General features: G+C 45.0%; 1 protein-coding gene and 1 pseudogene across 2 annotated transcripts; both read right to left on the reverse strand.

Annotated features, from left to right (window-relative positions):
• Positions 1-5,644: 5,644 nt before the first annotated feature.
• Positions 5,645-6,607, reverse strand: LOC138830968 (amine oxidase [copper-containing] 2-like; annotated as a pseudogene).
• Positions 6,608-7,883: 1,276 nt separating this feature from the next.
• Positions 7,884-17,493, reverse strand: Psme3 (proteasome activator subunit 3). Of its 2 annotated transcripts, none has more exons than XM_070027962.1 (11): positions 17,215-17,493; positions 16,486-16,518; positions 16,314-16,376; positions 16,031-16,135; positions 13,825-13,873; positions 12,498-12,610; positions 12,164-12,232; positions 11,955-12,022; positions 11,809-11,863; positions 11,615-11,701; positions 7,884-9,597 (listed from the first exon to the last, which is right to left on the reverse strand). In XM_070027962.1, the coding sequence occupies exons 1-11, from the start codon at positions 17,254-17,256 to the stop codon at positions 9,517-9,519; spliced, it is 765 nt and encodes a 254-aa protein (XP_069884063.1). In that variant the 5' UTR covers positions 17,257-17,493; the 3' UTR covers positions 7,884-9,516. The 2 variants fall into 2 exon arrangements, with proteins under 2 accessions (XP_069884063.1, XP_069884061.1); XM_070027960.1 differs by lacking the exon at positions 17,215-17,493 and adding an exon at positions 16,620-16,761.
• Positions 17,494-23,674: the final 6,181 nt, after the last annotated feature.

Here is a 23,674-nt window from a genome sequence, read left to right on the forward strand (position 1 = left end):
TTTTATTATCAATTATATATAACTATTCCTTTTGTATGCACATCTATAATGGAATGCCTTCTATAATGTGAACACCAACTACTTTTGAGATGTAGATTTATGACTTTTAATATTTCAACATTATTTTGTGTGTGAAGCTGGGCATTGATGGCTCATGCCTATAATCCTAGCTACTCAGGAGGCTGAGAGCTGAGGATCACAATTCAAAGCCAGCCCTGATAGGAAAGTCTGTGAGACTCTTTTATCTCCAATTAATCATAGAAAAAGTCAGAAGTGGGCTGGGAAGGTGGCTCAGTGGTAGAGCACTTGCCTTGCATGCCTGAGGCCCTGAGTTCGATTCCTCAGCACCACATAAGCAAAAAGAAAAAAGCCGGAAGTGGCGCTGTGGCTCAAGTGGTAGAGCGCTAGCCTTGAGCTGAAGAGCTGAGGGACAGCGTCCAGGCCCAGAGTTCAGGCCCACGACTGGACCAAAAAAAAGAAAAAAAAAAGAAAAAGAAAAAGTCAGAAGTGGCACTGTGGCTCAAGTGGTAGAGTACTAACCTTGAGCAAAAGGAGCTCAGGGACAGTGTCCAGGACTGGCAAAAAAAATTGTGGTTATTGCCGGGCACCACCAGTAGCTCACACTTGTAATCCTAGCTACTAAGGAGGCTGAGATCTGAGGATCACAGTTCAAAGCCAGCCCAGACAGGAAAGCTTGTGAGACTCTTATCTCCAATTAACTACCAGGAAACTGGAAGTGGCACTGTGGCTCAAGTGGTAGAGTGATCACCTTGAGCTGAAGAACTCAGGGACAGTGCCCAAGCCTAGGGTTTGAGCCCCACAACCAACAACAACAACAACAACAAAATGTGTTTTTGTTTGTGTTGGTCCTAGGACTTGACCGCAGGGCCTGGTAATCTCACCTCAGTTTTTTGGCTTATGGCTGGCACTCTGCCATTTGAACCACACCTCCCTCCAGTCTAACTTTTTTAAACTAGTTAATTGGAGATAATAGTCTCTAGGGACTGTTCTGTCCTGGCTGGCTTTGTACTGTAATCTTTACATCTCAGCCTTCTGAGTAGCTAGGTAGCATGAGCCACCAGCATGTGGTTTAAATTTAAAAATGTTCCTAAGGAACATTCAAAGTGGAGGCCTGGGGAGCACATGTTACAGAAACACAGGGAACTAGGAGGAAGAGAGGCATATCCCACACGCCTCCATGTCCCACCATACCCTCAGGCCTAGAAGACCTCGTAAGAGAAAAGGGGCAAGTCTGGAACACAGGCTGCTAGATGGTGGGGGGTGCATGCCACAGGATTGACACTGCAGCACCCAGCATCCTGGCCCTTCTCAAGGAGGTAGATGCTGCCTGGGGAGAAGATGGAAGGGACCTCATCAAAGAAGTTGTAGGGTTGTTCGCCATGGTCATTGTGTTGGGAACAGCCTCAGTATGGGGAATGTGCAGGAAGCTGGCTGTAACACAAGCCACCAGAGCTGGAGAACTCTGGAGGTAAGATACAATTACTCCTCAAGCATGATTCCCAACCTCTAGCCTCAGCCTGGTTTCTGCCTCCTCCCATCCTCATTTCTACTAAACATGCAAAATGGCCTGTGTAATCAGGTTGGGGGCGGGGAACAGGGTTCTAGAGCTTACCTAGAATGATCTGCATTGGTCATCAGAGAATTCCTTGGCCCCCCAACTCTGAGAACTGGAAACCATTCCCTCCCATCTATGGTCAGAGCCTGGGCAGCCATAGAGGATTTCTTCTCCACTTTGTCCTTTGAGCTACCAACCTCTCTTAAGAGGGTTTCATCGTTGATGAAGTCAGCAAAGGCTGTAGTGGAGCTTCAGATGTCATTCTGGTAATGGATACTACAGCTATGATTCTTCTTCCTTCCTCTGGATCACAAGCTGGTATCTGACCAGGAACTTTAGGCAGTGTTGGAAAAACATCAAGAGCCTTTACTAGCCTGAAGTCCTTTGGATTTGATTCTGTAAAACCACTTCCCGTGGGCTGGAAGGTGACTCAGTGGTAGAGTGCTTGCCTTGTATGCATGAGGCCCTGGGTTCGATTCCTCAGTACCACATAAGCAGAAAAAAGCCAGAAGTGGAGCTATGGCTCAAGTGGTAGAGTGCTAGCCTTGAACTGAACAGCTGAGGGTCAGTCGCGCCCAAGCCCAGAGTTCAGGATGGGCGGGGGGGGGGGGGTAAGGGGGAGAACGACACACTTCCCACCCTTCATCTACTTGTATTTAAGGGAAGGTTCAGGGATGAATGGTAAGCCAAGTGGTAGTGAGTTGAGCTCTTAAAGGGCTGGGAGGGAATCCTTCCCCACTGCCCAGGACCCTCCTCAGCTCCCCCAGCGAGGAGCTTCTCCCTGTTGCTCTCCAGGGGTACATGTATATAAAGGGGGCTGTGAATCCAGATTTGGTATCCATGCTGGTGACCCTAGGCTGGTTTAGTCTGGTTGCTAACCAGGTAAAGGTAGCGGGCAAGAAGGCTTCCCCAGGAAAATACTTGCCAGGTTCTCCCTTCCTAGGACCTGCCATGTTAGTTGTGGGCATTACAACTGATGCTATGGGCTCTAGGGGGCTGGCCCAGGTTTAAACACCATGTCTGCAGAGTAGAGAAGAAATCCACACCAATAAGGTTCAGCTGGTGCCCATGGGGCACTAGCCTAATCAAAGGCATCAGAGAACACACAGTGAGGGGAACTTTGGACAGGTGCTAGCCCATTTTCTTCCAACTTACCTTGTCCAATAACTACTACTCATATGTGGCTATTTTAAAATTCAGGTCCTCAGTTATGCCAGCTACATTTGAAAGCACTCAAAGTATTGCTGCACTGGGTGCTGCACACCTATAATCCTAGCACTCTAGAGGTGGAGGCAGGAAGATCCAAAGTTCAAGGCCAGGGGCTGGGAAGGTGGCTCAGCGGTAGAGCACTTGCCTCGCATGCATGAGGCCCTGGGTTTGATTCCTTAGCACCACATAAGCAGAAAAAGCCAGAAGTGGCGCTGTGGTTCCAGTGGTATAGCACTAGCCTTGAGTTGAAGAGCTGAGGGACAGTGCCCAGGCCCTGAGTTCAGGCCCCATGACTGGCAAAAAAAAAAAAAAAAGTTCAAAGCCAGTATGGGCTACAATAACAAAACGAGTCTCAAAAATACAATCAAAACAATAAAGAAGCCATTGGTAGCCTACACCAGTAATCCTAGCTACTCAGGAGACTAAGATCTGAGGATCATGGTTTGAAACCAGCCTGGGGAGAGAAGTCCCCATGAGACTTTTATCTCCAATAAACTGTTCAAAAACCGGAAGTGATGCTGTGGTTCAAGTGGCAGAGCATTAGCTTAGAACTGAAGAGCTCAGAGTTTAAACCCCACAACTGACGAAAAACTAAAAACACCCAAACAAAAAACAATAAAAAATTCAGTAGCCACATTCATCTAGAGGCTCCTGTATATCACAGAAAGTCTATTTATATATTGCTCCACTCAGTAAACCCTGGTCCATTTGCTTCTCTGATATCTCTGCATCGGGCATGATAAAATTTGTTTCATGGCTCTGTTCAATAAATAGAAAAGCACATTACAAGTGATTAGTCACATTCTTATAATTCTGAAAAGGAACTTGTCCAAGGAAGTTAAATGGAAAAACCTAATCCCCCTTCGGAGTCTATGTTCTGATACTTTCTCAACAGTCTCTTTCCAGAGACTGCCAATATCTGCCAATTGTCTAAGAGGACTGTATAGACTTCTAATGGACCCACAGCCTACATTACCTAGCACAGCACTTGATCATTTAATGTGAGGACTTTTAGTCTCTTTAAATGTGACTTGCCACAAGCCACCTGACACACAGTTCCCATAGCAGCAGCCCGAGCTGAAAACACTTGTACCCTATGTTACTTGATTTGACTTCACAAAACAAGGTTCTTGAATGCCAAAAATGCTGAAGAAACTTCCAACTGGAAAAGTCATAGTCCAAATATGTCAGAGAGCAGTCTAGCTAAAATGATTGTTCCAACCATGTTATTTTCTTAGTTCTGTCTCCTACATCCCCACAATTCCAAGCACCTGCAGGTCACATATGATGGCCTTCATGCTCGAGGTTAAGATTTTTCACTGCCTTATACATTGGTCAGAAACTTCCTGCCCCATCTACCCCTGCCTGCCTTGGTTTCCCCAACTATAAAATGGAGACCACCTGGTAGATTTCTAATTTTCTTATTAGATCTAGGTCTGGGCCTTGGTAAGGTTCTTTTCTGTCCTTGGCAGTATCAGGACCAGCTCTGCGAGCCTTGAACACCACTTGAGAAAGCCCTGTTACACACCTATCTCAACATTGGAGGGTTCACTGTATTGGAGGGTTCATTGTATTGACAGGACAGCCCTTCTCAGGGATGAATGGGGTACTAACTGGAGTAACTGCGCCAAGGCCCCAGGTGCACCCATGGCAAGACACTTGAGCCAGATTGCTCTCCACTGCCCATGTTCAGAATTAGTGAGCAAGAAACAAAATACATTGCTCAGCTCCATCCACTTTTGACTAGGCTAACTTCCCCAGTGTCATCCAAAGCTGGCAGCCAGGCACCCATTATTATAGTCATACTAGTTTCACAATTATAGCCAGTACTAGAGGTTCGGAGATGGGGGCTGGGCCCAAGAACCTCTTTCACCTTTGGCCAGATACCAAGCCATGGCTGCAGTTGCACACACTGATTCCTTGCTCCTGCCTGTGGAAACCACTGAAGCTGGAATGTCCTCTTCCCTGGGATTTGATCTGGGGGATTCCTTCCCCTCTACCCCACTCCCAACCTTCAGTCCTCACCCAGAGCACTCACCTGCAACATCCAGGTCCACCTTGAAGTAGAAGGCATGTGCACACCACTCCCAGCACTTGTTCTCCCATAGGGTTCCCAAAGAAGAGGCTTTCCACTCCTCTGTTCAGGAAAGCTGTTGATATATCCTGTGGCATGGACCCACCTTCAAGGACCCCATTTGGGTACACAATATAAAGTCTCAAATGTAGTCATAATTGCCTACAGCTGACACAGACCACCAGGGCTGAGCTGGCCAAACCACCGAAGAAATGACTCCCAACATAACTGTAGTGCCTTTGAAGTGGTAGTCCCTGGGCCTCCTCAAATACATAGCTCCCAGAAGCAGTTGGACTGTCCCAATTAATACAGATGTCCACTACTGTGCCTTGATAGCGGCACCATTCCCTGAACCAAGCCTCAGCTGATCCGGCCAAGTTGATGAGTTATCATCTGGGTGAATTGGCATTGCAGACACTCTGAACACTGACTTCACAGGCTACTCACTCGCTCTTGAACCAAACCCTATGGCCAAAGGGGAGTCCAGAGGGGGATATCACCAAGTTACCTTATACACTGTACTGAAAACCCTGGGGTAAGAACTGAAGAGGGGGAAGAGGGCCTGGGGTAACTTGGGACAAGCGCATTTGGTGAGGGAAGAGGGACTTTTAACAACTTCTGGATTGCCAGCGCCCCCCCCCTCCCTTCTTTTTTTCTGTTTGGCAGTCGTGGGGCTTAAACTCTGGCCCTGGGCACTGCCCCTGAGCTCTTCAGCTCAAGGCAAGCATTCTACCACTTGAGCCACAGCACTACTTCTGGTTTTTTAGTGGTTTATTGGACTTTCTTGCCTGAACTGGCTTGAACCATGATCCTCAGATCTCAGCCTCCTGTGTCGCTAGGATTATGGGCATGAGCCACCGGTGCCCAGCTAAGATGGGCAGCTTTAAACTCCTCTTCCAACTGGCCCAAGTCTGCATAATAGTAACCCAGGTAGAAGACCTTTGGACAGCCATGGGCAGGGTCCAGGGCTGTATGGTCCAGCAGTAGTTCCAGCCCCCAGAGGATGAAGAAAAAGACCAAAACCTGAGATGTTATGGTAGAAAGGTACCCAGGTAATCTGGTTCCATGAGAAGTCACTAGAAAAGGCACTCAAAGATGTTCAAGTGGAGCCACTGTAGTTCAAAACAGAAGCCAGGAAGCTGGGTGCCCTGGGTAGCTCCACCTCTTTCAAATGCCTTCCACATCTGGACAAACAACTTTCAGTTGTGGGGGTGTTGGTGACAGAACACTAGACCACCATGATGTGCCAGTCACAACCTGCACGTAGGAGTGGTGAGGCAACAGCCTCACAACCAGCTCACTGACACTAGGTTGGTGTTGTCCAACAAAGACGATGACAGTGCTTCCTGAGCAGGCGGGGGCCCCTTCTGTCCAGGTGAGCCAAGGCTGCAGCTCCACTTAGAAGACACAGTTATCAGAAGGCTAAGCCTAGGCTGCATCCACTAGCCCTGGCCCCAGCTTTTTGGTGAGAAAATCCATCACAGCTGTCAGCTCCTCTGGGCTGAGGTCTGCAAACATCTGGCTGGAGTGTGTCCAAGGTTAGCCACTGGGATATACCGAGGAGCAGTTAAGGTGGGCTGAAACCACCTTACTTATTAGTCAGCAAAACATAGGCCAGCACAAAGATGACAAAGGACAGTACCAGGAATATGAGGATCACCTTGAGATTCATGGTAAGAGGTGCCAAGTACTCCCAGCAGCTCTTTCCAGTTCTGACATCAAGGCAGGGCTTATATTAGGATGGTGAGATATGGAGATAGCTCTATGCTATGGGTAGGACAGGAAATTCCTGACCTTGATTTATGTAATTTTGTTCCAATTTTCTGTCCTGTGATTTGGCTCAGGGTATTACTTCCACCTGTATTGTCCTTTCCTTGCCCCATGAAATGACTCCTAATGGTAGCAGTTGGTACCAACTATTCATTTATTTCTTCATTTAGACCAGAGGAGAAGCCATCTGGACCAGTGATACTACACTTCACCTTCAACCCAGGAATAAAAATCTCTAATGCTCCATCCTGTCCTGCATATAAGTAGACACTAATAGATCCTTATTAATCCTCTTAGCAGGCATTACACCTCGACAGCTCTAGGATCCACTGCTGGGTTCAGCAGTGAGCACTGAGTTCTGCCTGTGACCTGAAGCTAACTAAACCTTTGATTTTGGAGTCTAAGGCTTTTTTAAAATCTAGTCAGTGAGAAATGAGTAGCTGAGAGCCTAGGCTTAGAACTCAAGTTGTATACTGATCCCAGATTTCTAAGCTATGTGACTTTAGGGGAGATACTCAATCCTGAGTCCTTACTCATAGAGAAGGCATAAAACTACCCTACACATTCTTAAGAGATTAAATGTGACTAAGCAGATCAAGTGTGTAACAGTCCAACAAAGGGTAAAAAGTTGCTAGCTATTGGTAACTAATCTCTTGCAACAAAACAGCAGATATACCTCCATCGTTGGAGACCTTAAAACTCTTTGCAGACAATGAGGGGTTAATTGGAAACCAGAAAGCTATTTGCAAGGTAGAAAGTTGAGGAAACTTTTATTTCAGAGGAGATAAGAATCCTAGGCAGCCCTCCAAGTAATTTGAAACCAAAACCAGGAGTCTCCTCAAGAAATTTAAGACATTATTCAGAGAGGAGAATTAATATAAGGTAAAGAAAATGACTAGGTAGGGTACATGTTGAACAGGTAATTCTTCACACGGAACTACAGCAGCCTCTACTGGCAGCTCATGGGTATCACTGAGGAAGAAACTGGGATCTTGTGCAGGGAGGACAGAAGGCAGCTTAGGTTTGGAAGAGCTAACTTTCCTATTAGTTCAGACTGAACACAACCAAAGGACTCACCCTCTCCTCTTTCTCAGCAGAAGCCTGTCTTTCCTTATCCCAGAGACAAGAGGCAGCTCAGTTGGCAAAAGAATACACAATTGGGTGGCTACATGTGTCTGTGGAGGTGGTATCCAAGTATGCATGCACACATCAGTATGTCCCTAGCCACCACAGCATGGCACCAGGGTCTACAGCTTTAGAAAGAGGTCAAAGTACCTGTATTTTTAATAATTTCTTGACATTGTAAAAGAATTTTACATTACGATCCAAGGGTGGTAGGGCGAAGGGGGGCAGTAGAACAATCAAACCAAAAGGGAGATGGAGAAACACATGGTGGGAGGAGGGAAGGGATTTAGTTGGGGCTGGAGGGTGAGTGAGGGGTTCTGCTCAACTAAAATGCTATTGGTTTGTTACTGAGCATATTCATGGGAAGAAAGCATCCAGACTCCTTTTCTACAGAATACTGGGAGCAAAACTGATGCAGCCTGGGTGGAAATATGATCAGGGGTGGAAGACAGATATGGGGCAGAGTAAAAGTCAGAAGTAGACACTGAGTCACTGGTAGGCTGACCACAGATATCAACTCTCGTGAGCGGGGAGAATAAAAAAGCTGAAGGATTAACATAAAAGTTGTAACAATAAATGATATTTCTGGAAGATTCAAGAGGCAATTCTATAGTTTGGACCTGCTCATATTTACACACATATACACACGCGTGCACGTGTGTATGTGCATGCACATACATATACACACTAATTACTGCTTTCCCTGGAAGCACAATACTATAAATAAGAGAAATATTTCCCAAAGGGAAAGCCTAACAGGAGCGGCAGCATCTGGACCTCACAGCTGCAGACACCTCACCCCCATGTACACCTGCCCTGGAAGAAAGCAAGCAGGAGTCAGAGGACTAGCTTTTACGTAACACCAAAAATAACTTGAGTCTCAAAGGAAAAGGTCTTCCCCAGTCCTCTGCTTCTCAGCTCTTGGTTCTCCTTCAACCTACCCTGGACACCAAGTAGCTACAATATCAGGAGGAAGGATAAGCCCAGGACTTTTGCCTGGGTGGATGACATTAAGACAGCTGAAAGTTGTCTGTGTGACAGATGGGGGTGGTGGTGAAGGAAGAGGATAGGTTAGGTAATGGAATAGGAAAATGTATACTCATATCCATATGTGTGTATATGTATACACATGTGTTTGGGACAACCCCAGTTATAGAATCAATTAGGAACATGGCTGAAGGCCTTACATATTCCTTATTAGATCAGGTTCAAGGTCGGAGGAATATAGATGGGAAACCCTAAGTCATCACCAGGAAAAATGGGGCAGGGAGGACCACCCAATGTCCCATACAGAAGCAAGAGACACAGCCTGACAGGAAGCAAGATGTCTCTCCCATCTCCACCACCCCAGTTTCTAAAAAAAACATCTAGCACTTTCCCTATAGCAACCTCAGCTTTTAAACAACCAATCATCAAAAGGAAGAAAACACAAAGCCTAAGACACAGGAGGAGAGAAGGGGAGAGAGAAAACACAAGTATTCTTGTGCCAATATCCTGCACACACAAATCTGGAATTCTCCAGAAATCAGGGCAGGCTGAGTATGGGGTATTAGGGAAGAAGACAGAGTTCCTGAGGCCTGAAAAAAGAGGTAACACATCACAGAACTAGATGAGAGTTTCATTAGACTCTAACTAAAAACAGAGAGGTGTGATTACTATTTCCAGCCAGTTTCCCCATCACGATAGTCATGTAACAAACCAAGGCAATGTCGGTCTTGAGCCAGACTCACAGAGTCCCCTGGCCCTGGCCCTGGCCCTGGCCTCAGTACAGTGTCTCTGCATTACTGCTCCGGGGCCGTTTGATCTTCTCAATGTTTTTCAGGATCATGTCATGTAGAGTTACCTGGGAAAAAAAGGATCAGGAAATCACATATCTGTTCAATTTTACTATGAAAATGAAGACACCATCCCCCCAACTAATCCCTAAGCAATTATTCACATCGTCTCAATCTCACTCTCTTGAGTCTATATACAGTATGGCTACATTACTTCTATTAAACCCTTAAACTGGGTACAACTGGGTATTGCTAAAGCCCCAGTTGTCTAACACCCCTTAGCACTTAATATACTGAGAATTGAGAACTTTCATGTACTAGCTTTTTTTTTTTTTTTTTCTGGGCCTAGGCGCTGTCCCTCAGCTCTTGAACTCAAAGTGAGCACTCTATCACTTGAGCCACAGCACCACTTCCTGTTTTCTGGTGGTTAATTGGAGGTAAGAGTCTACCCAGGCTGGTTTTGAACTGTGATTCTCTGTTCTCAGCCTCCTGAGTAGCTAGGATTACAGATATGAGCCACCAGCACCTGGTTTAGCTTACTTATTTTAAATCCCTTTTTGTGTTGTACTCAGAATTCAAATTCTATTTCAGAGAGAAAAACTTGAAATCTGAGCTTGAACAAGGTCAAGGCTACACATTACAGGTAAGTTTGGTTTCAAACGGACTAAGTCTTCTGACTAAAACCTGCTATATATTTGTTTTTGTGTTGGTACTGGGGCTTGAACTCAGGGCTTGGGTATTATCCCTGAGTTTCTTTTGCTCACTGTTAGCACTCTATTACTTGTGCCATAATGCCACTTCTGGCTTTTCCTGAGTAGCTTATTGGAGATAAGAGTCCCAATGACTTTCCTGCCCAGGCTGGCTTTGAACCTTTGATCCTTAGGCTTAAGCCTTCTGAGCAGCTTGGGTTACAGGCATAAGCCACTAGTGTCTGGAAAAACCCACAATATTTTGTATATATCTTCTACCCACTAAGAAAATAGCCCGGGCTGGAAATGTGGCTTAGTGGTAGAGTGCTTGCCTAGCAGGCATGAAACCCTGGGTTCGATTCCTCAGTACCACATAAACAGAAAAAACTGGACATGATGCTGTGTCTCAAGTAGTAGAGTGCTAGCCTTGAGCAAAAGAAGCCCAGGGATGGTGCCTAGGTCCAGAGTTCAAGCCCCAGAACTCGTGTGTGTGTGTGTGTCTGTGTGTGTGTGTGTCTGTGTGTGTGTGTCTGTGTGTCTATGTGTGTCTGTGTGTGGTTCTGTGTCTGTGTGTGTATGTGTGTCTGTGTGTGTGTCTGTGTAGCGAGAGAAAAGGAAAAAAGCCAGGAGAAAGAGTATAAGAGTTCAAGCCCCAGAACTGTGTGTGTGTGTGTGTGTGTCTGTGTGTGTGTGTCTGTGTGTGTGTTTGTGTGTGTGTGTGTCTGTGTAGAGAGAGAAAAGAAAAAAAGCCAGGAGAAAGAGAGTGTAAAAGAAAAGAAAAAAGCCAGGCATGGCAACTCAAAACTATAATCCTAGTAACTTATGAAGCAGTGATTGGGAGATCACAGTTCAAGGCCAGTCAGTGCAAAAAAACACTTCAAGAGACTCCCATCTAGGCATGGTGGTCCTATCATCCCAGCTACAGAGGAAACACAATGGCTGTGCATAGTGGTATGCCTGCTACCTCTACAACTCAAAGAAGTACAAACAGGGGAATCACAGATTGGCCCAAGCAAGCAATCTTAGGGGGGTAAAGCACCTGCCTAGTGAGTGTGAAGTCCTCAATTCTAATGCCACTTGTGTAGAGAACAAAAGAGAAAGAGAACAGAAGGCAGACATGCAGGCTGCTCAATGATTTCACATTTCTCATCATCTGGTTAAAAAGTAGAATGTGCTCTATTTTTTTTTTTTTTTTAAAGATGGGGGTCTCTTTATTAAAAGTTTCCCAGACTGACTTCCAACTCTCAATCTTCCTGTTTCAGCCTCCTAAGTAACTGTGATTTATGTCCTTGTGCCTTTCTACTCCTTCTACCTCTCAACTCCAGTTTTTCGCTTTTTTTTTTCCAAAATTCTCAACAGAAATAAAGTGTAACTGAGCAGAATCAAGAATACTCACATACTGATTCCTCAGCTCTGATATGATGAGCCGAAGGCTGATGTATTCTTTTTCATCAATCTCTGTCACTGTGCGGCGATAGTCCTCCTGTGTGTGGCAGAGGAAAAGGCTAGTTCCCAAGGCCTAACTGTGCAGATAGGACATTTCCCATAATGGTCTTTAATCCACCTTCAGGCCACAAAACCCTTACTTACCACATGGGGATATTTAGCTATTTTAGAAACCAATTTGGCTCTTGTAATATAATATCTGAAAGTAGAGAAAAAAGACAATAGCTGAAGACCCTGGCCATGATGACCTCATCGTTCTCAATTCCTGGGTCAGTCCTAAGCAGACCTACCTAGAAATCTGGTCCAGATAAGATGCAGCTTCACTCTCAACAGTTCTTAGCTCTGCAACTGTTTCTTCCTGGGAGAAAAAAAACAGATGAGTCAAAAGCCACTTCATACAGAACCCCAAAGTTTCCTCAAAGAGAAAGGGAACACAGACAAGCAGGGGATCTCCCAAATCTCAAACTGTTCTCCCCAGCTGGTGATGCAAGCACATTACCTGAATAGATACCCCAAAGTTGTTCCCATCTTCTATCCTGGGAATCAAGAGCTGTACCCACATTTTGACCTGGAGGGCAAGAAGAATGTATGAGTCATGATGCCACAGCCTGATGCTTAGGAGTCAAGATACCTAGCCTGGCAACCTCACCTCCAGCCCCTCATCCATCTCTTATCTTTCCTTTTTCTTTTCTCTTCTCTCCCTCCTTTCCCCTCTCTAGTGCTAGGAATGACCTAGGGCCTTCCACATACTAGACAAATATCCCAGTCCATCATTTTCCATAGTTCCAGGAAAGCTAGCTGAGGCCAACCCACAGGTTACTATCCCGTCTCACCGTGTTACATTTCTCAATCAGCAGCCGGATCTCAGGTTTTACTTTCTCAATAATGTCCACCAGCTGCTGGTTGCTCTTTAGCATCCCATTGGGCATCACAAACACCTTGGTTCCTGGCAGAGATGTGAAGATCAAATGATTAGTGTGGGAGGAAGCCCAGAGAACCCTCCACTTTATTATCTTCTTCCTCAGATCCATGAGATGCTCCATTGCTGCCTTTTATCTATCTGTCACAATCCTACATGTCACTACTGTCACCATTTTTTAAAAAAGAGAGATAGGTTTATGGATCAATTGCTTACACTAAAAGGCTTAAAAATAGGACACTACAAAACATATAAAGATTTAGGGCTGGGAAGGTGGCTCAGTGGTAGAGCGCTTGCCTTGCATGCATGAGGCCCTGGGTTCGATTCCTCAGCACCACATAAGCAAAAAGAAAAAAGCCGGAAGTGGCGCTCTGGCTCCAGGGGTAGAGCGCTCGCCTTGAGCTGAAGAGCTGAGGGACAGCGCCCAGGCCCAGAGTTCAGGCCCAACGACCGGACCCAAAAAAAAAAAAAAAAAAAAAAAAAAAAAAAAGATTTAACACAGGGGGGCTGGGAAGGTGGCTCAGTGGTAGAGTGCTTGCCTTGCATGCATGAGGCCCTGGGTTCGATTCCTCAGCACCACATAAGCAGAAAAAGCTGGAAGTGGTGCTGTGGCTCAAGTGGTAGAGCACTAGCCTTGAGCTGAAGAGCTGAGGGACAGCGTCCAGGCCCAGGGTTCAGGCACCATGACTGGCAAAAAATAAATAAATAAATAAATAAAGATTTAACACAGGGCTGGGAAGGTAGCTCAGTGGTAGAGCACTTGCCTTGCATGCATGAGGCCCTGGGTTCGATTCCTCAGCACCACATAAGCAAAAAGAAAAAAGCCGGAAGTGGCGCTGTGGCTCAAGTGGTAGAGCGCTAGACTTGAGCTGAAGAGCTGAGGGACAGCGCCCAGGCCCAGAGTTCAGGCCCCACGACCGGACCCAAAAAAAAAAAAAAAAAGATTTAACACAGCAACAGCTATGAAAAGGGAAAACATCAAACTGTGACTTCTGTGAAAAACCTGGGATATGTGTGGTCTCTACCTCCAATCATTCTCCTTTGACAGTTCAGAGTTAAATTAAAATCCTCTCTGTAGAGTGCTAGATAATGACTATATTTGGAGAACTTGTGGGTGTTGACTGGAGATATAAAATCAGATCTTGCTTCCCGCCAGTAGAACACCAGAACTTGGTTTGTCTGTAGCAGACCAGGGTGGTTGGTTGGTAGGATCAGGTAAGTAAAGAAGGAACAGCTCTTACCTTGGAAGGCCTCTTCACATTCATCCAACCTTCGTTTCTTATAAGTGGGCTAAAGATACAAAGAGGGTGATTTAGATTGTCTTCAACACTTACTTGCCCATTAAAAGATAACCTTCAAGCAAGTTTAATCTTTTCCTCAATCCTATAGGTTGTCATTATATATAAGACTTTAGAGAAAGGTTCTTGCCCAAAGAAATGTATACTCTAGTTAGGAAGGACATCTTGAAAGAAATATAATACATTAATGCAATTGAGTCCAGGTACTGGTGGCTCAGGCCTGTAAATCCTAGCTACTTAAGAGGATGAGATCTGAGGATTGCAGTTCAAAGCCAGCCCTGGCAGGAAAGACCCTGAGAATCTTATCTCCAATTAATCTCCAGAAAACCAGAAGTGGTATGTAGCTCAAAGTGCTACAGTGCTAGCTAGCCTTGAGCAGAATAACTCAGGGATAGCACCCAGACCTTGAGTTCAAGCCCCATGTCTGACCAAAAAAAAAAAGAAAAGAAAAAAAAAAAAACAATTGAAAGCCAGGCACAAGTGGCTTGTGCCTATAATCCTAGCTACTCAAAAGACTGAGATCTGATCTGAGGTTCAAAGCCAGTCTAAACAGGAAAATCCATGAGACTCCTGTAACTAACCACCAAAATTCTGGAAGTAGAGCCATGGCTCAAGTGATAAGAGTACTATCAGGGCTGGGAATGTGACTTAGTACAATGTCTGCATGAGGCACTGGGTTCAATTTCTTGGTACCACATAAATTTTTTAAAAACAGGAAGAAAAAAAAAAAAAGGTAATAGCTTTGAGTCAAAAAGTTCAAAGTCAGTGCCTATGCCCTGAGTTCAAGCCCCAGGACAGCCTCAAAAAAAGTGCAATTGAGGGACATAGAGGATATTATTGCAAAAAAAACTAGAATGGGGGGCTGGGACGGTGGCTCAGTAGTAGCGCACTTGCCTTGCATGCTCGAGGCCCTGGGTTCGATTCCTCAGCACCACATAAGAAAAAAGCCGGAAGTGGCGCTGTGGCTCAAGTGGTAGAGTGCTAGCCTTGAGCTGAAGAGCTGAGGGACAGCGCCCAGGCCCAGAGTTCAGGCCCCACGACCGGACCAAAAAAAAAAAAAAAACTAGAATGGGGCTGGGAAGGCTCAGTGGTAGAGTGCTTGCCTCCCATGTATGAGCCCTGGGTTCAATTCCTCAGCACCACATAAACAGAAAAAGCCAGAAGTGGTACTGTATCTCAAGTGGTAGAGTGCTAGCTTTGAGCTGAAGAGTTGAAGGACAGTACCCAGGCCCAGAGTTCAAGCCCTGTGACCGCAAAAAAAAAAAAAAAAGGAAAAAGCAACAAAAGCAAAAATAAGAATAATAAAGGAAATATGTGCAAATTTTTGCTCTATAAATAAGCACACTATCAATCAACAAACATGTAATCAGCACTTGCTATGTGTAAAACCAATACTGTGGCTGAGAATGCAAGAGACCAGACAGTTCCTGCCTTAACACAAAGAGAAGTACAGGGGCTGAGAATGTGGCTTAGTGGTAGAGTGTTTGCCTAGCATGCATGAAGCCCTGGGTTCAATTCCTCAGTACCATATAAGATGGAATTGGTGCTGTGGCTCAAGTGGTAGAGTGCTGCCTTAAGCAAAAGAAACAGGACTGGTTTAAAAAAAAAAAAAAAAAAGTAGTTTCATTAATGTTATATAAGAATGTGGACAGGTAACTGATAAGTTCTAGTTCTTAAGAGCGCACAGAAAAGATAGGGACTGCAGTTATATAGAAAGAGCAAGTTCGTATCATACAAGACTCAGAGCAGTGAAAAGAGTAAGAACAATGAATATATGCTAAAAAAGAGAATTTCTTTATGCATGCACACATGCATACACACGCATACATACATATACATACATATATACACACACACACAAATAAAAGAAGAAATTCTTGCTGAGAACCATGGCAGGGATGGCAGGGAACCTATAGTTGATTTAGTCTTATTTGAAACTCAAACTTAACACTGAAAACATTAACATGTGTTCATCTAGATATTAAAGTAGCAATTAGGGTATAAAAGTATACTATAATCATCAAATCTATAAATTCTCAGGAATATTCATCCCCACATCAAAATCCCATTTTCCCCTCTGTAAACCCTCAAAGACACTAGGAAATAGGAGAACCTACTGCTTAAGCACATGAAAATGTAAGACACTTACACCATCCAGGCCATCATGGCTATTGGTGAGAAGAATGGGGTCAGGGACAGGGAGATTCATGTCTGAGTGGATCTGAGTTAGGTCATGGATGTTTAGGATTGGTTCCTGAAAGAGATACCCACCCCAAAACATTAGTTTTTTTCAATATGAACAAAGTAGTACTCCATTTGAGGGGAAAGCAATGAGGGTGCTTTACAGTACAAAATAAAATACAATTTACTGCATTTTCCAGGAAGACTAGAGACAAAAAAAAAAAAAGGAATTTAGAAAAAATATCTCTCACCTTCAAAAAACTATCAAGTTCTAACAATTTCTTTGGGAAAAAATTTGCCACCAAGTCTTCCGCCTAGATGAGAGAAAAGATTCCTAAATTAATAACTGTGGGGCAGATTCTCTGTATAATTATCTTTTCAGAAAACGCAATTAACACTCATTTTTCTATTTACTGCACTTACCTCACTTGTGATTCGCTCTCTGAAAGAATCAACCTAAAATCAACAAGAGAATGATGCTTCAATAAGAGAAATGGAGTACAGAACAGAAGCAAGGGCAAGGATGGGGAACACTGGAATCAGCTATTTTCCCTCACCTTGAAATTATAATGAGAAGGTGAGAGGCCCCCAGACTTAAAATATTTTATTTTTTTGAGGACCCATTTCTCCATCTCAGGAGAGGGAAAGTTGGGGCTTGAAGGTAGCACCCGGCTGTCTCCTCTCTGCTCTCTCCTTCTTCCCTACCTCCCTGTGTTTGAAACTGTTTGAATCTGATAAGCAGATAAAGGCTGGGGGATGTGAGCTCACAAACGTGCCATCTCCCACCCAGACCTCGCCTCTCATACGAAGCAGGCCAGCCTCCAGGAGCAGGGTCAGCGGTAGCATTCAGGGGCGGGGATGTCTCTGGGCTGGGAGAGTTCCAGCTGTCACAAGCCTAAAGCACGGAGCTCTACACGTGTCCGCAAAGGTCTCCCTTAGGCTCGCCCATTTTACCAGCCATATAGTACGGAAAGCCACTATACATCGTCCTTTGAATGCTGTCCCCGGGAGTGGGGGGCTGGGCTGAGCCGAGTGGAAGCTCAAAGCCGGTGTCCCCAGGGAAACAAAGACGCCATGGGGTGTGAGGAGCCGCTCAGACTGCTGAGGGGGTTCGAAGCGAGGGATAAAGAAGGCATGGACGGGTGCCGCTACCTTGAGCTTCACTTCCTGATCCACCTTCAGCAACGAGGCCATGGCCGGACCGGGCCGTGTCCGCTCCGCTGGAGACCGGAGGCGTTGTGGGCTCCGGGGAGGGGGCCAGAGGGACCTGAGGAATCTCGGCTTCCCTCGGGACCCGGCCGCCCTCGCTGGCTTTCTCACTGCTTGCTCGTTCCTTCCCTCCGTGCCGCCCGTCCGTCCGCCCGCCGGTCTGCCTGCTGCCTGCTGCCTGCTCCCTCCCGTGCTCGTCCTCCCGGCTTTCGCCGCTCACGCCGGAAGTTGCGTCACAGCCAATGGCCGGGGCTCCTGAGAAGCTGCGCACGTGCTCTGCGCAGCCGCGCTGAAGCTTTGCCCTGGCCGCTCCGGGAGGGGCTCATGACAAGCCCCCCCACACCCCGCAGGTGTCTGTGCTTGGGTGGTGGTGAAATGAAAGGGGGGCACTGGAGGACGGGAGTTGTTGAGAGCAGTCTTCTGAGACTTGGGAACTATAGGGTCTTTTGTAAGCCCGGAACTCGCCTGCTTGGAAGGTATCTGAGCCGCAGCTGGAACAGGCCTTGCTGTCGCATCCTAGTGACGTAGGCCGGAGGAAGCTGGCGGTCTGAGTGCTGAGTTCTGGGATCTAGAGTGCGCCTCCCGCTTCCTTCTTCCTTGGGCCGAGGCCTAAGTGTTTAAGCTACAGCCAAACAGAAAACAAATTCCGTTGTATCAGGCATCCCCCGGAATAGTTCTGCACCACTTTTCATAAACCTTCTGACCTCAGAGATAAACTGAAGGGCAAGTTTATGCCCTTTGCCCAAAACAACAGGGTGTTTACCGCAAATTCTGGACCAGAACCCAGATCTTCTCACTAGGACAAAAACTGTTCATTTCCCCCAAAGGAAGTTCGAAATGGTATCTCTTTGCTCACCAATTCATATATCTCATTGTCTATTCTATTCAGTAAAATGAACTGGGCGACTGCTAGGCTCCAGAACAGCATTGTCCCAGAGACTAGAAATGAGTTGAGTATGTGTTTAATAGAAGAATATGGAAGCTGAGCATTGTTGACTCATGCCTTTAATCTTAGCTACTTAGGAAGCTCAGATACAGAGGATCAGGGCCCAAAGCCAGCCCTTGAGGTTCTCCGCTCCAAAATAACTAGCAAAAGCCTAGACGGGAAGCATGTTCCAAATGAGAAATCTGGAAGAGGCCTCGCTTAAGGTAAAATGGCAGACAAATAATAAGATCCAGATGGAATGAGGAAGTGGGTCAGGACCAAGGAAATGTGCCAGATGGAACACTGGGAAACTAAGGGTTCTAGCTATTCTGCTCATGTGAACATTTAAATCATGGTGCAAGAAAGAGACAGCCAATCAATCAGTTCCACAAAATGCAATAACTAATCCAAAGTAACCTAACCAAACACATAGAACCCAGCTCCCAACTCTGTTTTCACATTGCTGTGCCTCTTAGCTAGCTAGCTACCCTGTCTGTCTTGACCAGTGTCCTAATAAACCTTTTTCATATTCTCCTGTCTTGCTAAGTTGTGTGAGTGTGTGTGTGTCTGTGTGTGTGTGCTGTTCCTAAGACTTGAACTTAAGAGTCTGGACGCTGTCCCTGAGATTTTGTGTTCAAGGTTAGTGCTCTGTCACTTGGAGCCACAGGACCATTTTTGGCTTTTTGGTCATTAATTGGAGATAAAAGTCTTTCTTGCTCTGGTTGGCTTGGAACCTTGAGCTTCAGATCTCAGGCTCCTGAGTAGCTAGGATTACAGGCATGAGCCACTGGCACTTGGTATTGTTTTTGTTTTGTTTTGTGTGTGTGTGTGTGTATTTTGGTGTTTTGTTTTGTTTTGTTTTTTCCCGGTCATGGGGCTTGAACTCTAGGCCTGGGTGCTACCCCTCAGCTCTTCAGCTCAAGGCTAGTGCTCTACCACTTGAGCCACAGTGCCACTTCCTGCCTTTTCTGTTTCTGTGGTGCTGAGGAATTAAATCCAGGGCCTCATGCATGCGAGGCAAGCACTCTACCACTGAGCCACCTTCCCAGCCCTGCACTTTGTGTTTTTGTTTTTTCTGCTGGTCTTGGGGCTTGAATTCCAGGCCTGGGCCCTGTCCTTGAGCTTCTTTTGTTCAAGGTCAGCACTCTACCACTTGAGCTGAAGCACCACTTCCAGCTTTTTTGCGTATTGGAGATAAGAGTCTCAAAGAGGAGCTAGGAGTGTGGCTTAGTGGTAGATGAGCATGTGTGAAGCCCTGGCTTCCATTCCTTAATACCACATAAACAGAAAAAGCTGAAAGTAGCACTGTGGCTCTAGTGGTAAAGTATTAGCTGGAAGCATCCATCACTTCCAACCCAGGGGACTACACAGAAACAGGCAGGCACAGGAGAAAGATTATTACAAAGTTTATTAGAAGAGCTATTTTCACCGGGGAGAGAACACAAGGCAGCAGGGTCTGAAAGGTAGGAGGTGAAGTAGTTGGGAGTTCAGGTGGGTCTGGGTGCAGAGAGGAAGGGGCCAGCTGTATGGTGGGAACTCCAGGGCAGGGAGGGGCTCAGGTCTGAGTGGAGCTCAGAACCAAAGGTGGGCATATTGCTTATACTAGCTTTGAGCTAAAGAAGCTCAGAGACCATGCCCAGGCCCTGAGTTCAAGCTGCTGCAGGACTCGGGGAAAAGTCTCAAGGAGTTTCCTCTCTAGGCTGGCTTCCAACCTCAATCATCACATCTCAGTCTCCCGAGTAGCTAGAATTACAGGCAGGAGCCTCGGGTGCATAAGACTTCAGCTCCAGGCTAGGAATGTGGCTAAGTGGTAGGGTTCTTGCCTAGCATGCATGAAGCCCTGGGTTCGATTCCTCAATACCACATATTCAGAAACAGCTAGAAGTGGCACTGTGGCTGAAGTGGTAGTGTTAGCCTTGAGCAAAAGAAGCTCAGGGACAGTGCCCAAGTCCTGAGTTCAAGTCCCAGAACTGGCCAAAAAAAAAGACTTCAACTCCAAATAGCCATGACAGTAGAGTACCAAATAAACAAGTAAACAAGTTCAGGGATACCGTGAGCTAAAACCCCAGTAGCCCCCAAAATACATATGCACATACATAAATGCATATATATATATATATATATATATATATATATATATATATATATATATATATGTTTGTTCAAAAAAACTTTGAGGGCTGGGAATGTGGCCTAGCATGTATAAAGCCCTGAGTTCAATTCCTCAGTACCACATACACAGAAAAAGCTGGAAGTGGCACTGTGGTTCAAGTGGTAGAGCGCTAGAGCGCTAACCTTGAGCTGAAGACCTCAGGGGAAAGCACCCAGGCCCAAAGTTCAAGCCCTACAAAAAAAAAAAAAGTTTTTATTTTCAAGCAAAGTGTAAGAAGACAGACACACATTCTTTCTCATCTATCCAAATGTTGTATATGATACTCCACCAATTTGTTTAGTGAACAATAGTGCCACTATATTTAACAAGCACTATTGATTTTAGGGGTTTTATAAATAGCATGTAGTCACCAATGACTGGTCTTACCTTAAATTCATGTCCAGAATTATTGTGAGTGCACAATACTGCTCAAGCTCCTACAAGTTTTCTTAAAACACAGTACAAATGGCTGTCACACTTTCTCATTTCCCAGAAGGTGTGTACGTATGCTTTTGTCTATCTCCTCATTTATCATTCTATTCAAAGCCACTGTCATCCTTCTCTAAGACTTTTACAACAGAACCCTATCTGGGCTCTCCATTTCCACTCTTGCCACTCCCTACTATGATATTCTCCACGAAGCAACAAAAATTATCCTTTGCAATCTCTACCACAGACATGGTTCCATCTATTCAAGTTACATACATATATACAAATATATGCGGGCACATACATATGACCCAGAAATCTCAACTTTAGGATGTACCAAATAGACATGAATAAATTTATTCACCAAAACACATGAACAAAAATGCTCACATTAATGTTATTCACAATAACCCTAACTGGAAACTACCCAAATGTCTCTCAACAGAATAGATCTACCTTTTAATATAGTGGAATGGAATACTAACAATATGTTGACAACTGATAAAGTAAAACTACACAAATAAAATGTATGTATTTCAATAAGGTAATACTAAGTGAAAGGAACTAGAAACAAGAATACATCATGCATGATTCCATTTAAATGAGGTTTAAAACCAGTTCAAATAGTCTAGTCAGAAATGAGGATATTCTTTATTCTTGGGTTGAGTTTCAACTGATAGGGGTTTTAAGGGAGAGGAGTTGATGCTAGTTACATGGGTAAATTTATTTTGTCAATTTATTAAATTCTATACCTGTGATCTCTATGCTTTTTTCTATTCTGTCATTTATAAAACAGAGTCTCTCTGATACCCAGACAGGTATCATACTTCTTTGCTCAACACCTTAATAATAACAACAAAATTGTATTTCAAAAGTGAGGGGCTTGTGGGGGGGCGGGGGGAGGCTGGGAAGGGATGTGAAGGGTAAACAAAGGAGGAGGCTGCAATGCTTGATAAGAAATGTACTCATTATCTTGTCCATGTAATTGTAACCCCTCTGTACAGTATGTTCACAAAAAATAATAATAAAAAAAAACTGAGGGGCTGGGAAGGTGGCTTAGTGGTAGAGTGCTTGCCTCGCATGCATGAGGCCCTCGGTTTGATTGCTCAGCACCACATAAGCAGAAAAAGCCGGAGTGGGGCTGAGGCTCAAGTAGTAGAGTGCTAGTCTACAGCTGAAGAGCTGAGGGACAGCGCCCAGGCCCAGAGTTCAGACCCCACGACCAACCAAAAAAAAAAAAAAAAAAAGTGAGATTAAAATAAAAATAGAAAAAAAGTCTTTACTATGTAGCCCAGACTGATTTCAAACTTACAATCCTCCCAACTCAGCATCCCAAGTGTCTCTCATATTCTACATTGTAAATTGCTTTTTAAAAAAACACAGAAAGATGGGGCTGGGAAGGTGGCTCAGTGGTAGAGCGCTTGCCTTGCATGCTTGAGGCCCTGGGTTCGATTCCTCAGCACCACATAAGAAAAAAAGCCGGAAGTGGCGCTATGGCTCAAGCGGTAGAGCGCTAGCCTTGAGCTGAAGAGCTGAGGGACAGCGCCCAGGCCTAGAGTTCAGGCCCCACGACCGGACCAAAAAAAAAAAAAAAACACAGAAAGAGCCCGGGCACTGGTGGCTCATGCCTATAATCATAGCTACTCAGAAGGCAGAGATACGAGGATAGAGGTTCAAAGCAAGAAAGTCCGTGAAATTCCTTTTTGTTGTTGTTGTTGTTGGTTGTGTGGCTTGAACTCTGGGCCTGGGTGCTGTCCCTCAGCTCTTGAGCTCAAGGCAAGTGCTCTACCACTTGAGCCACAGCGCCACTTCCGGCTTTTTTCTTCTTGCTTATGTGGTGCTGAGGAATCGAACCCAGGGCCTCAGGCATGCAAGGCAAGCGTTCTACCACTGAGCCACCTTCCCAGCCCGGCTGTGTGAAATTCTTATCTCCAGTAACCACCAGAAAACCAGAAGTGGCACTGTGGCTAAATTAGTAGAGTGTTCACCTTGAGCTGAAGAGCTGAGGGACAGCACCTAGGCCCAGAGTTCAAACTCCACGACTGACAATAACAAAACAAAAAAACAGAAAGATAAGAAAGATAGTCTCTTCCACACTTACTTCTTATAGTAGTTTGCTAGACATCAGAGAACTTTCTGAATTCCCCAGTTGAAGTGGTTCTACTTACCTGGCTTATCCTTTATCATATTGCCCGCTTTTATTCACACCATACCTATTATTAATTTTCTAGGGTTGCTACAACAAAGTATCAAAAACTAGGTAGCCAAGTACAAAGTTAGTTTATTGTCTTATATTTCTTTCTTTTCTTCTAATTTTTTTTTTTTTTCTGGTCGTGGGGCTTGAATTCAGGCCCTGGGCACTGTTCCTGAGCCTCTATGTGCTTGAGCCACAGTACTACTTCTGGCCTTTTCTGTTTATGTGATACTGAGGAATTCAACCCTGGGCTTCATGTATGCTAGGTAAGCACTCTATCAGGCACTAAGCCACATCCCCAGCCCTATTGTCTTATATTTCTGAAAGCCAGAAATCCATAATAAATATGTCATCAGAATCATGTTTCCTCTGAAGGCAACTAAGGAATAACTGCTAATGGGCACAAAGTATTTTGGAGGAACAATGAAAATGTTCTAAAAGTGTGTTAACTGCATAATTCTATGACTATGCTAAAGTCACTTAATTATATACTTTAAATAGGTGAATGTTATAGTGTGTCATTTATATCTTGATGAAGCTATTTGAAAAAAGTAAATGAAAATTTTATTTAAAAAATATATAGGCTAAGCTGCAATTCATCAGTAAAATAATGTTAACGATGGTACCTCTCCACAGGGGTTGCGACATAACCCATGTAATGCATAGTACCCGGTAAGTCCTCAACAATGCTGTATTCACTCAG

The sequence above is a fragment of the Dipodomys merriami genome, unplaced genomic scaffold (assembly GCF_024711535.1).
Source record: "Dipodomys merriami isolate MVZ:Mamm:240054 unplaced genomic scaffold, mDipMer1.0.p SCAF_19, whole genome shotgun sequence".
Taxonomy (NCBI): domain Eukaryota; kingdom Metazoa; phylum Chordata; class Mammalia; order Rodentia; family Heteromyidae; genus Dipodomys; species Dipodomys merriami.